The sequence below is a fragment of the Leguminivora glycinivorella genome, chromosome 24, assembly GCF_023078275.1.
Source record: "Leguminivora glycinivorella isolate SPB_JAAS2020 chromosome 24, LegGlyc_1.1, whole genome shotgun sequence".
In the NCBI taxonomy this organism is placed as follows: Eukaryota; Metazoa; Arthropoda; class Insecta; order Lepidoptera; family Tortricidae; genus Leguminivora; species Leguminivora glycinivorella.
Window position 1 is genome coordinate 11,245,104 of NC_062994.1, and position 14,918 is coordinate 11,260,021.

Consider the following 14,918-nt stretch of genomic DNA (forward strand, 5'->3'; position numbering starts at 1 on the left):
TCGATAAATTAGTACCCAGTGATTTGAGGTCCAAAGTGCGTGTAGTTTACAGTTTGTGTCTCGATTTGGGCTTATAATGTCGCTCGAGGAGAAGTTTAATGCTGCCGTCAATGTAATAAGGAGTCTGCCGAAAAGCGGTAAGTGGAAAATTTTGCCAAAACCTGTTTTGCGAAAACAAACATAGTAATGGAGCAAAAAGGACGTGGATGCGTCTTGCCGTGTTTATACGTCATGATGGTTATTAAATTGTCTTAATAGGTTGCATATGCAGGAGGTTTTACCCTTACTATAAGACTATGTGGAAAGCAAAAGTAATAGCATGTAAATAGGTACTTAGTAACCATAACAAATAGGTCTTGGACACTTACTGGTCATAAAATCTAAACAATTACCTCATTTACAGTGCATTTGTAAAAAATGTGAGGAAGTTCAAGTGTTTCTCGCTCTTTAGCCGCCTGTTTAGCTGGCTGTAAACACTATAAAAATATTGTAATGTGTGTTCTTATGTACATTTCTGAGGTTGTGCAATGAAGTGAATTTGTATTGTATTGTTTATCTATTTCTATTGTATAACAGGTTTTAAAGTCGCACTCAAATTCCATTGTAATGATAAAAATAATTGTTTTCTAAGGAAATTGCATATTATAATTGATTTACAAACAAATATTTACCCAAATATAGTTTAATCGAGGACTTGTATGCAACATTCTATATGTGGCAGTGTTTTATTAACCAAATTGTAAGTACTCAATAATTTAAATTACAAGTTTAGAGTCCCAGTCATCCAACTTTTATATTTAAATTCTATTATTGAAACATGAACTTCTTTTGTAGGTCTCTATGAAAAAGAAATTACCCTGTTTTTATTGAAATCCGTTAACTTTAAGGGAAGGTTCTTTAGATCATATATGATTAATTTCTCTAAGAAACTAGCATCTTAACCCTTACGGCTATCGAGTTATTAAAAAAATTAAGATAATTACTGAACATGTGTGTGACAGCCTTTACCAATTCCTAATGTTATTTGTTTTGACATGTGCCATCAATCACTTGACACTAACTTGAATATTATTCTTAAGTGTCTCTCACACTAATAAATTCATTTATTATGTATGAAAATGATGAAAACATTTTTTTTGCAAACTTAACTAAAAGTGATATACAGGATGGTTCCTGATAATGAACCTAGCTACATGTCGGATTTAACGGAAAACAAAATTTGGCGTGACCTCCAAAAAACTAGTAAAAAAACATTTTAGACAGAATTTTAAATTCACACTGAGCAAGTTAGCACAGAATAAAATAAGTTTCTATATTATCCAGTCAATTCTAAAATAATTAGTTAAACTGTGGAATAAACTATCGCCTGCAGTATTTCCGGACAGATACAACCTTCAAGAATGGATTGTACACCCATCTTAAAGCCCTTAAAGGCCATCTACGCACCTCCATCCCTTCTTGTGTTTCGGTCCATCAGCTGCAGTGATCAATTACCATCAGGCAAACTGCCATTGCCTCACATAAAAAAGTTCACATTGTTCAAGTTGTAATAGATTTTAGTTTGAAAGCGAAAGAAACATTTTACATTTTTCTCATAATGATTTTCACTTTTTCCGGTTCAACCTGTCATAAGTTCCATTACAGTAAGGTACTTGGCATCATTTGCATTTATAATTGACTTATTATAAACCTTACACCAAAGACGTAAGGACAAACTGTCATCAGAAATGAAAACCTTACAGCAACGGACAGGTATGAGGTGAAGGTTAATGCTTTAATGGCGAATGGCGATACATACAAATAGACTCATTAATATACATTACACTGTCTGCAAGTATAATTGTTTTACATATTGTATTATCGTTCAGTCACACTCACGTCACGTAAGCCCTTATTCATAAACATACACTAAAGTTATCAAGCCGATAAAGTTTGTTTGTCCCTTTCCGAAGTATTAGTGTGATAGAAAGGGACAATAGTTACTTGTTATACAAGGGGGCAAAGTTGTATTTTAACGCCGAGTGTGGAATTGAAAAACGAGCAAGTGAAAGGATTTTATAGTTGAACCACGAGCGAAGCCAGTGATTCGAGAATAGAATCCTGAACTTGCGAGTTTTTTAACACACGAGAAAATACATCTGCACCCGAGTGTAACACAAAACTTTTCCCCTCACTATAGCGAGGAAACTACAACGCAAAAAATGCGTTTATCACTGCTTCCAGTAGTTCCACAGGTGGTAAAGCAGTTAATTTGACTTTATTCAAGGTCAAATTACTTTACCCAGTAGTGGATAAGATGCATTTTTACCCGCTGGTATTAAAGGACAAAACACGTGTTTCTTTCAAAAGACTTGGATCATATCCATACTAATATTATAAATGGGAAAGTGTGTGTCTGTTTGTTTGTCCGTCTTTCATGGCAAAACGAAGCGACGAATTAACGTGAATTTTTAAGTGGAGATAGTTGAAGGGATGGAGAGTGACATAGGCTACTTTATGTCTCTTTCTAACCCCCCACTTCCCTAAAATGGAGGGGTGGAAGTTTGTATGGAGCATTCCGCAATTTTCGAACTTAACACGAGCGAAGCCGCGGGCAAAAGCTAGTTAGTTACCTATAAGTTATTGCTACAATTGAAATTTATTAATTAAATATAAATTATGTCCAAACATAACTACTGTCAATATTTTTCTCCTAATTATGTGGTGCTTTATTTCGTGCACTGCATAAGGGACCATCCACCAGGACCAGGCGGCGTGGCGGAGGCGTTCCGCGCCGCGAGACACTCGACGCCTAAGTGGGGACGCTGCCTAAAATATTTTATTTTAAGTATAGGAAACTAGCCTATTCTAAAAGAAATTCGTTCTAATTGTGACTACAAGGACCCTTTAGGTATAGAAAGCCGCGCAACATTGCAAGTTAAAGAAAGCTTGTAAAATGGAAATTTCCATAAAGTGAAGACTTAATTGCTGCAATATGTGCTAGACTTTCGCAAGCTGTGTCCTCAATGCTGTCGACTTTAGTCTTTAGAGTTTAGACAAGTCTATTGAGTATTTACCAGCGATTGTTACTTCGTTGGTATTTACTGTTTTGGCAAATAAGCAAAATGCAGTAAGATTTCTTGTCTTTCTATTGGAGACTAGACTTTCTACACCGTGTTTTTAGGGTTCCGTAGTCAACTAGAAACCCTTATAGTTTCGCCATGTCCGTCCGTCCGTCCGTCCGTCCGTCCGCGGATAATCTCAGTAACCGTTAGCACTAGAAAGCTGAAATTTGGTACCAATATGTATATCAATCACGCCAACAAAGTGCAAAAATAAAAAATGGAAAAACATGTTTTATTAGGGTACCCCCCCAACATGTAAAGTGGGGGCTGATATTTTTTTTCATTCCAACCCCAACGTGTGATATATTGTTGGATAGGTATTAAAAAATGAATAAGGGTTTACTAAGATCGTTTTTTGATAATATTAATATTTTCGGAAATAATTGCTCCTAAAGGAAAAAAAAGTGCGTCCCCCCCCCCTCTAACTTTTGAACCATATGTTTAAAAAATATGAAAATACTCAAAAAAGTAGACCTTTATAAATACTTTCTAGGAAAATTGTTTTGAACTTAATAGGTTCAGTAGTTTTTGAGAAAAATACGGAAAACTACGGAACCCTACACTGAGCGTGGCCCGACACGCTCTTGGCCGGTTTTTTTTTTTGTTTTCCGTTAAATTCGTTAGGTTCGTTATCAGGAATCATCCTGTATAAACACTTTTAGTTAAATTCGCAAAAAAAATTTTTTTCATCGTTTTCATTCATAATAAATAAATGAATTAATTATAGTGAGAGACCCTTAAGAATCATATTCAAGTTATTGTCTAGTGATTGTCGGCACATGTCAAAACAAATAACATTGGGAAGTGGTAAAGGCAGTCACACACGTATTCAGTAATTATTTTTATGTTTTTAATAACTCGATAACCGTAAGAGTTAATACGCTAGTTTCTTAGAAAAAATAATTGTATTTGATCTAAAGCACTATCCCTTAAAGTTAACGGAATTCAATAAACAGGGTGTTGAGGGTGTATTTATGCTTGAAAGGTCGTCTCTCAGTTCTCTCACGCGCATACCTACAAAAACTACACGGTCGTCGTGTAGATCAGAGATCATTCGGACTTTTAAAAAACCGCCTATAATTAAATTATGAAAGAGGTTATTTCTACTAACGTATATTTAATTTAGTTTTTAAGTTATTACTAACATAATATGGATGTATTGTTGTCCGAAATAAATGCTTTCATTTCATTTCATATACGCTATCTGGAATTCTGAACATATATGACACTACAGTAAATATTGTAAAATATGCATAAGAAATATCGATGGCTTTATAATTTCTCTCAGTTTTTGCCTCCGTGTAAAAAGCGCTGGTGACCTGCGGTAAGAGCGTGCGACTCAATCGGTTGTGGGTTCGAACTTCGAACCCCGGCTCGTACCAATTAGTTTTACGGAACTTATGTCCGAAATGTCATTCGATATTTGCCAGTCGCTTTTCGGTGAAGGAAAACATCGTGAGGAAACTGGACTAATCCCAATGAGGCCTAGTTACCCTTCGGGTTGGAAGGTCAAATGGCAGTCGCTTACGTAAAGTTAGTGCCTACGCCAACTCTTGGGATGGGATTAGTTGTCAAAGCGGACCCCAGGCTCACATGAGCCGTGGAAATGCCGGGATAACGCAAGGAGGATGTTTTTGCCTCCGTGTACCTTAAGAGTTTTTAACCCCCGACGCAAAAACGACGGGGTGTTATAAGTTTGACGTGTCTGTCTGTGTGTGTGTCTGTCTGTGGCATCGTAGCTCCTGAACGGATGAACCGATTTAGATTTTATTTTGTCTGAAAGCTGAGTTAATCGGGAGTGTTCTTAGCCATGTTTCATGAAAATCGGTCTACTATGTCGCGGTCGGGGTTTTTTTTCAAAATTTTAATTTTGTGATTAGGTTATTAGTTGAATAGATGGAACCATGAGTATTCTAGTGAATGTGCATACTTGTGTAGGTATAAAGAATTGATTGTAATTGTAAGTACACTAGTCTAATTGTACGGGGCGTGGGAACCGCCGGCTGGTGGCAAGGCCAGGTTCGATTACCGGGGAGGTCACTTTGATATCACCTTAAGGAAAAATGGCAGCGTTTAGTTATATCATTGATTTTCTTAGTTTTTTACGATCAAGTTATTCAGATTCATTCTATTAGTTTTCACTTGACTAATTCTATGATATGATTTTCGTTTTTTAATATGCGATGCGATGCGCATTTTATCCAAGCTGGTACGCACATGGAAGAAGCGAGGGGTGGCTACAGTAGGCTAATAAAAAAAAAAAAATATAAGTCTTGCTTGATATCCTGTCAACTGTTTGTGTTATTTATTTAACTTTTGTAGCACAAAAGGAAATCTAAAAGCATACATGGCTGACTTTGAGTTAATCCTTCCTCTACTATCTTTGGCAAAGAAGGTTTTAGATTATAAGATATTTAATAAAACAATTGAAATAGAATATTTAGAATAAAAAATATTGATAATAACCGTTCCCAAGCTGTTTGTGTCTGTCTGTGGCATCGTAACTCCAGAACGGATGAACCGATTTAGATTTAATAGTTTCTTTTTGTTTGAAAGCTGAATTAGTCGGGAGTGTTCTTAGCCATGTTTCGTGAGAATCGAGCCATTATGTCGTGAGAATCGTCAACTTTGCCATTATGTCGGCACATCATCCACTTTCACTATTTTTTTTGGTTAGATCAAAATGTAATTTTTTTTACTTTATTAGGGAGGCTTGGTCTGAATCGCGTAATAACCTAACCACAAAATTAAAATTTTGAAAAAACCCCGACCGCGACATAGTAGACCGATTTTCATGAAACATGGCTAAGAACACTCCCGATTAACCCATGCAGCTTTCAGAATAAAAAAACTAAATCTAAATCGGTTCATCCGTTTGATACCTACGATGCCACAGACAGACACACACACTGACAGACAGACAAATACATCAAACTTATAACACCCCATCGTTTTTGCGTGGGGGGTTAAAAAATACCCATGTTACAAAAAAGTGGGGTGGACGACTTTTAAAAATGGCCCTGTTAACGCCCTGACTGGCAACACTGACAGGGCAGCCAACCTCCGGTCACCCCGCTGATCCAATGAGCAGCGGCCAGAGCCTCGATCTGCCGGACCAATAGGAATGAAGACTGAAGCGCCGCGGTTTCCCCCGTCGCGACACTATAAAAGCACGGTGCGCGGCACCAGCGTCCCTTTTTTACTAATATCGAAAACTCTCTCTGTCGCGTGTCCTAGACAAAGATCTGTAACTAAATCCATTAAAAGAAATGGTAATATTTTTATACCTGTTTTATTTAAAGAAACTTGAGTACCGGCTCAAACAGGCCCAATTGCTCAGTTATATTTGAACACCTCGTCTGCTCCGATATATCTTGATAGTCAAGATATATCTTGCGCGCAATCGTAATAAGTTCTCGTAACGATATCGCCATAATTCTTAACCTTGCGCTCTTGCATAGACGGTTGCAAAACGTAACGCAACAAACTCAAGTCGTTACCATTATGCAAGAGGGAAGACGAGAGAATGTTTGTGTGGATTCACAGATCTAATGCACAATAAAGATAATTATAATAATTTACACCACACCAACTAATAGAGGCATTCTTTGCTATTCGAAAATGGATAGCAAAATTGCATTTTATCCACAAGAGTGCAAAGTAATTTCATACAAATTTTAACTTGATGTCTTAAGCGGGCATGTAGATTATAGATTTTTACCTATAAATGATGATGTTGAATCATAAATATTGAATAAATTGATGGATTTGATTTAGTTTGATGTTTTATAGTCTGTATTTTGTTCGTGTTGGTGTTTGGTGTGGTGAAAATTTTTGTGTTTCACTCGGTGGCAAACTTTGTTTAACCTTCGTGCCTTGAAACCCTCACAACGCTCATGATTCCACTTTTGGAATCTTTCGCTTGCTCGGGTATCAAATCAATATTAGCAAGTGCGGTTAAACAACTTTGCCCCCTTGTAAAACAAATAACTATTTCACCACACCAACTGGTAAAAAGCCATTGCATTTTATCCACAAAAGGGCAAAGTAATTTCATACAAATTTTAACTTGATGTCTTAAGCTGGCTGGCAGAATTTAAAAATTGATGATTTTGGACAAAGGTCGAAAAAATATCTCACGCGCACGTATGGCTCTACAAATAAGATCGTGTTAGACATCATTTTTAACCCCTGACGCAAAAACGAAGGGATGTTATAAGTTTGACGTGTCTGTCTGTCTGTCTGTCTGTCCGTCTGTCTGTTTGTCTGTCTGTCTGTGTGTGTGTGTGTCTGTCTGTGGCATCGTAGCTCCCGAACGGATGAACCGATTTTGATTTAGTGTTTTTTGTCTGAAAGCTGAGTTAGTCGGGAGTGTTCTTAGCCATGTTTCATGAAAATCGGTCTACTATGTCGCGGTCGGGGGTTTTTCAAAATTTTAATTAACCCCTGAGTCCCCCGACGCAAAAACGACGGGGTTGCATAAGTTTGACGTGTCTGTCTGTCTGTCTGTTTGTGTGGGAGCATTGATGCCATAGACAGACACACACACAGGCAGACAGATAAACAGACAGACACGTTAAATTTATAAAACCCCGTCGTTTTTGCGTCGGGGGTTAAAAACAGGATATCATATAGCGAAAAAACGCAATAAAATCCCTCACTTAAATGTACCAAAACAAGGTTAGTGGACTGGTTATACGAAAAGCTATATTCAGAAGATACGGTTAGTAATTCTGATTATATCTTTGAATGGTACTGTTACGAAAAGAACTAAAAATAGCACGCAGACAGATAAAAATCATTAAATCGGAGTATTATTGAGAATGTTGTATAATCCTTGAGTCGTTTAAGCTCTTGAATAATCGTTCACGAAGCTTTACGCGCATGCAATGGAGATCCATATCCATACTAGATATTATTGTCATCATCATCACTAAATATACTAATAATATAAAGGGGAAATGTATGAGAAATGTGTTTGAGAAACTTTATGAAAGTGTGTGAAGCGAAAGTGGTTTGTCAGGAGTCAGGATCGTAGTAAATGGAAATCCGTGATCTCTGCCTACCCCTCTGGGAAACAGGCGTGATTGTATGTATGTATGTATAAAGAGGAAAGCGTTTGTGTCTGTTTGTTTGTCTGTCTTTCACGACAAAACGGAGCGACGAAATGACGTGTTTTTAGGGTTCCGTAGTTGTGTCTGTCTGTTGTCCGTCCGTCCGTCCGTCCGCGGATAATCTCAGTAACCGTAAGCACTAGAAAGCTGAAATTTGGTACCAATACGTATATCAATCACGCCAACAAAGTGCAAAAATAAAAAATGGAAAAAACGGAGCGACATATGTTTAAAAAAATGACGTGTTTTTTTAAATGGAGCCAGTTGAAGGGATGTATGGAGAGAAGGGAAGACTAGATTTGTCTTGAGATTAAATAATACGGATTAATTCGGGGTAAATTGATATGAATGCAGAGGCGTATGTTACATTTTGGTGCCGTGACCAGGATCTAGTACGACGACGCACGATATTATCGTAATCGTACATTTGGCTACGTATATTTCCCGTGTGGTGACGGGTTAAGAATTTCGCCACCCCCTTTCTTCCCGTGGGTGTCGTAGAAGTCGACTGTGGGATATCGGATAATAGGCTAGTTTCCTACAGTTAATATAAAATATTTTATGCAGTGCACGAAATAAAGCACCACCTAATTAGAAGAAAAATATGGACAGTAGTTATGTTTAAACATGACTTATATAAAATCAAAGGGAAACATATAAAGTAAATGAATTGACCGTGACGTCACACCTCAGTATTTCATAGTAATTCATATTAGCAAATCGTTTTGACAGTTCTTAAAAAGAAGCTGATTTGACTAGTAGGAAACTAGCCTATTGTGGCGTAGGCGAGAGGCTGGCAACCTGTCACTGCAATGTCACAATTTGGATTTCTTTTAACCCCTTTTTCCAGGAGTGGCACTGAAACAATAGTTCATGTGCTCTGCCTACCTCTGTACGGGATACAGGCGTGATTGTATGTATGTATGTATTTTTACGTGCTACGTATCCAGGTAGCCGGTGGTCATAAGAAAATGGCGAACAGGACGGGTGCGTTCAAGACTTCGGAAGCATGGTTTATCAATCATGCCGGCTTCCCTTCAGCTTGATGAGGAAATGTAGTTTCTAGGGTAATGAACTTTGTTGCTATGGTTACGTCACGGCTTGTTTATAGTTTTTGAGAGCATATTGCAGTAGCTTTAAAACTCTCATCATCCTCTTTGCGTTATCCCGGCATTCGCCATGGCTCAAGGGAGCTTGGGGTCCGCTTTGACAACACATTTTTCTTTCTGCAAATAGGTATCAATAATTTTGATTTTTGCCAAAATAAAAGTAAGTGCCAAATAAAAACTAACAGGAGAGTATGTGGAACGTATAATTAACTTAACTAGCTTTTGTCCGCGGCTTCGCTCGCGTTAAATTCGAAAATTGCGGAATGCATCCATACCCCCCCCCTCCCATTTTAAGGAAGTGAGGGGTTAGAAAGGGACAAAAAGTAGCTTATGTCACTCTCCATCCCTTCAACTATCTCCGCTTAGAAAATCGCGTCATCTCGTGGCTCCGTTTTGCCGTGAAAGACGGACAAACAAACAGACACACACACTTTCCCATCTATTATATTAGTATGGATTGTTACCACAAAATGCAGGTAAGCAGATTAACGTAAAACGAAATAGAGTCAAGAGTGAACCTTTCTAATGCCGTCGCAAGTAGGTGCACTGGCGACGAAAGTAAGTTCGGCGGAGTTTCACTTTTGTAGCGTTACGAGTGCTTTTACACGATTTTGAGAGGGAAAGGGAAGTTAATAAATTATAAAGATAATGTGGGGAACTGTTATTATAAGCCTGTCCCTGAGGGCCTTAGGGAATAAGGCCCACGTTTCTACCGATGGCGATTAGATATGATACTATACAGGGTGCCCGGTAATTAATGGACAACCACCAAGAGGGCACCTTATACTGGTCCAGAAAATCGACTTTAAGGTTTAGTAAAAGACGCCTGGTTTTCGAGATTTTCACACTTTTTAAAATTTTAATACTACCTAAAATTTTAAAAAGTGTGAAAATCTCGAAAACCAGGCGACTTTTACTAAACCTTAAAGTCGATTTTCTGGACCAGTATAAGGTGCCCTCTTGGTGGTTAAAAGGTTGTCCATTAATTACCGGGCACCCGGTATATTATGATCAGAGGTCGGCGGAGGAACTATTTTCCTACTAATTTGACATGTCTGACATCATATTAGTATAGAAATAGCTCACCCTCGTCGACCTCTGATTATGATATACTGTGGTGATAGTAAGTTATCCGTAGAAGCAAAGGTGATCGAGTATTATAGAGAGTTACTGTCGAAGTAAAATGTGTAATCACAGTGCCATCTCTTGACACAGGCTTAAAACATTTAAACCTCAGTTTTGACAATTTGCCCATATTCTTAGCTTGATATGTTTTAAAATGTCAAATATTAATATTAGCGCCATCTAGCTGATCGTACCCCAAAGGTGTAATGCCATCTAGGCCACCGTACCTTTTCTGCATGGTACTGAGGTACGTTTTTTTCCTAGACTTTATCTGTCCATACGGAGTTATAGAGGTATATGTCTTTGGTAAAAGATATACAGTCATATAAAACAACACAAACTGGTGAGTGAGACTTGTCTTCATGAATAGTAAAATGTATTACCCGTGGATAGGATAGTACAGTTAGCGATAAAAGCGTGAATAAAAATGTCTTAACCAAAACGTTATTTTTCTTTCATACATACTGTTGGGCGCAGGGATAGTTTAGGAAAACGCCCACATAACTTTTTACAGTTTTTATTCCACTTTCCACACTGGTTCGACCGGGGTTAACGTTACAACTAACTGTTCTATATCTACCTACTTATTTGTATATTTAAATGTACGGTATCGTACACATACATTACATACATACATATACAATCACGCCTGTATCCCATAAAGGAGTAGGCGCCTGTTTCCCATAAAGGGGTAGGCAGAGCACATGAACTACTCAAGTTTCAGTGCCACTCTTGGCAAAAAGGGGTTGAAACAAAATTAAAATTTTGAAAAAACCCCCGACCGCGACATAGTGGACCGATTTTCATGAAATATGGCTAAGAACAGTAAGAACACTCCCGACTAACTCAGCTTTCAGACAAAAAAAACTAAATCTAAATCGGTTCATCCGTTCGGGAGCTACGATGCCACAGACAGACACACACACAGACAGACAGACAAACAGACAGACAGACAGACAGACAGACAGACAGACGGACAGACGGACAGACAGACAGACAGACACGTCAAACTTATAACACCCCTTCGTTTTTGCGTCGGGGGTTAAAAAACGAAATTGTGACATTGCAGTGACAGGTTGCCACTGTTGCCAGCCTCTCGCCTACGCCACAATTTAACCCATATCCCACAGTCGACTTCTACGACACCCTCGAGAAGAAAGGGGGTGGTGAAATTTTTCTTTCATGTACACTCCAGAGGAGTCCTTCGTTCCTTCACAAGTTCACTTGTATTGAAATGTATACAAGGAAGTCCCAAAAAATCAAGTAATTGTATCCAAAGCTTGAGGTAATTTTATGTCCACAGATAAATTTTCCTTCAAGATTTTTTTTCCTCCCAATAGTGCATCATTAGATCATTACAAAGTAATAACCTAGCCACAAAATTAAAATTTTGAAAAAACCCTCGACCGCGACCGCGACATAATAGACCGATTTTCATGAAACATGGCTAAGAACACTCCCGATTAACTCAGCTTTCAGACAAAAAAAAACAAATCTAAATCGGTTCATCCGTTCGGGAGCTACGATGCCACAGACAGACACACACACAGACAGACAGACAGACACGTCAAACTTATAACACCCCGTCGTTTTCGCGTCGGGGGTTATAAACTACGTGAATAGTAAACGTGGTTCATTGAGAACACAGAGACCGCAAAATGTTACGATCTACAAGATTACGTGGTTACGTGCGCGGTTGTGAATCAAGAGCGTGACGGGAGTGTTATACCGTGTTATGGTGACATGCAATAGTTACAGCACGATATCACAGGCTTATCCGGAAATGATCAAAGGAATAGTACATTAACATTACGATACAAGTGCGGAAAAGAGTAAATTTGAATCGAGTGGCGATAAATTTTATCGGCACAAATACGACCGAGGGAAGTGTCTTTAACCCCCGACGCAAAAACGACGGGGTGTTATAAGTTTGACGTGTCTGTCTGTCCGTCTATCTGTCTGTCTGTCTGTTTGTTTGTCTGTCTGTGTGCGTGTCTGTCTGTGGCATCGTAGCTCCCGAACGGATGAACCGATTTAGATTTTTTGTTTTTGTCTGAAAGCTGAGTTAGTCGGGAGTGTTCTTAGCCAGCCATGTTTCATGAAAATCGGTCTACTATGTCGCAGTCGGGGTTTTTTTCAAAATTTTATTGTAACTGTATATTACCTACAGGATTATTTTCGTCTAATCAAACCAATAAAAAAAACGACGGGAAGCGCTGGTAGCGGTACTTTCGTTCCGGAAGTCGCGGGTTCGAACCCCGGCTCGCACCAATGAGTTTTTCGGAATTTGATATTTGCCAGTCGCTTTTCGGTGAAGGAAAACGTGAGGAAACCGAACTAGGTCCAATAAGGTCTAGTTTACCCTACGGGTTGGAAGGTTAGATGGCAGTCGCTTTCGTAGAAACTAGTGCCTACGCCAAATCTTAGGATTAGTTGTCAAAGCGGACCCCAAGCTCCCATGAGCCGTGGCAAATGCCGGGATAACAAGTAACAACCAATTAAAAAACGAATCGGTAACCTTATCGAAATCGGTTAAAAATTTAGATAAGTTGCAGTAAAAGTCAGTTGTAGCGGTTAACCTTGCAGTGTTTATATCCAAATTACGCAGACTGCAACATTGCATGGCCCAAGGCGAACTGGTGACGATCAGAAACCACTGCCATCTATGATCTAAATTAACTTTAGTCAACTTCACAGAAGTCGCGAAGCGTCTGGTTGAGGTAACTGGTGACCGAAGAGGTGGCGACTTCCTCGCACAACGTATCATTGCGATACAGCGAGGAATGTCGCCAGTATCCTTGGTACAATGCCTCAAAGGCCTATTTTAGATATTAGCTAGATTTTTTACAAGCTTTACTAATAGGGGTAAGTAATTAATAACCTTATGTAAATCTATTTATCGATAAAAGGATTGTCGATGTTTTTTTAACTCCCGACGCAAAAACGAAGGGGTGTTATAAGTTTGACGTGTCTGTGTGTCTGTCTGTCTGTCCGTCTGTCTGTCTGTCTGTCTGTCTGTCTGTGGCATCGTAGCTCCCGAACGGATGAACCGATTTAGATTTAGTTTTTTTTTTGTCTGAAAGCTGAGTTAGTCGGGAGTGTTCTTAGCCATGTTACATGAAAATCGGTCTACTATGTCGCGGTCGGGGGTTTTTTCAAAATTTTAATATTTTGTCAAGCACTAACAACTTGTCTTGACGTCTGATCAAAGAGGTGCGTTCCTATTAGCACACATTCTAAGCTCGTGTAGTCACAACGCGTATTATGCTTGTATGAGTGAGATATGACAGGTCGACTGTTCGCATTTTTGACAGGCAGTAACTGTGAGGTAACCGAGAGGGGGTGGACGGCACTTTCAGCGGGGAGCGGGAGTGGCCTTACTGTACGATAGTACTCTATTATACTGTGGTAGAAGTACGTATACGTAATATGTGTGTTTGTGTATGCTTATTGTTGATTTTACTGCACTGAAAGTCGGCAAACCACAAGTGCTTTGCCTATATAAAGACGAAACTTAAGACGCAACAGGAGGGGTCAAATCTCCATACAAACGCTTTAGATCGATATTTCCTCCTTTGGTAAACTATAGTGCAATGATTTTTTTAACACAGATTATCATTATTTATTGGCGACCGGTCTGGCGCAGTCGGTAGTGACCCTGCCTGCTGCGCCGCGGTCCCGGGTTCGAATCCCGGTAAGGGCATTTATTTGTGTGATGAGCACAGATATTTGTTTCTGAGTCTGAGTACCCACAACACAAGCCTTCTTGAGCTTACCGTGGGCCTCAGTCAATCTGTGTAAGAATGTCCTATAATATTTATATTTATATCTGTGCGTTAGAGCCCATTAATACATACAACATAGATACAATCACGCCTGTATCCCATAAAGGGGTAGGCAGAACACATGAAACTACTAAAGCTTCAGTGCCACTCTTGGCAAATAAGGGGTTGAAAGAAAACGAAACTGTGACATTTCAGTGACAGGTTGCCAGCCTCTCGCCTACGCCACAATTCAATTCAATTCAATTCAATTTAAGAGCTGGGCTCTTGTCGGTGCAGCTTGATGAAGTTGTCTCCACTTTGGTCGATCCGAAGCCAGCCAATTTAACCCATATTCCATAGTCGCCTTCTACGACACCCACGGGAAGAAAGGGGGTGGTGAAACTGGTGAAATTCTTAACCCGTCACCACACAGGCCCATTAATAAATTTCCAAAAACGGCCTAATGATGATGAAAGGGCGTGATATTCAAAATTGATAACAGTTTGACAAAAAAAGACTATACAGGCCGACACATATTATTTCATTTTTATTTAGATTCTCCCGATTGGTTATGTTTTAGAGGAGGAAACAGCCGAGAGCGGCACTTCGATTTTAAAGATTCTTTCGCAATATCTTTCACCAGAGTTGTCTTTAACGCACAACGTTTTTATATAAATCTAGTTAGTAATACAAGTATATTTG

The 14,918-nt window shown here is 39.0% G+C and overlaps 1 protein-coding gene across 1 annotated transcript in view; it reads left to right on the forward strand.

Moving 5' to 3' along the window:
• The first annotated feature begins 76 nt into the window (after positions 1 to 76).
• Positions 77 to 14,918, forward strand: part of LOC125238534 (acyl-CoA-binding domain-containing protein 5-like) — a 42,577-nt gene continuing 27,735 nt past the window's right edge. Inside the window, exon 1 of the mRNA XM_048145868.1 lies at positions 77 to 137. Within this exon, the coding sequence (XP_048001825.1) occupies positions 77 to 137 (61 nt within the window). The remainder of the gene's footprint in view (positions 138 to 14,918) is intronic.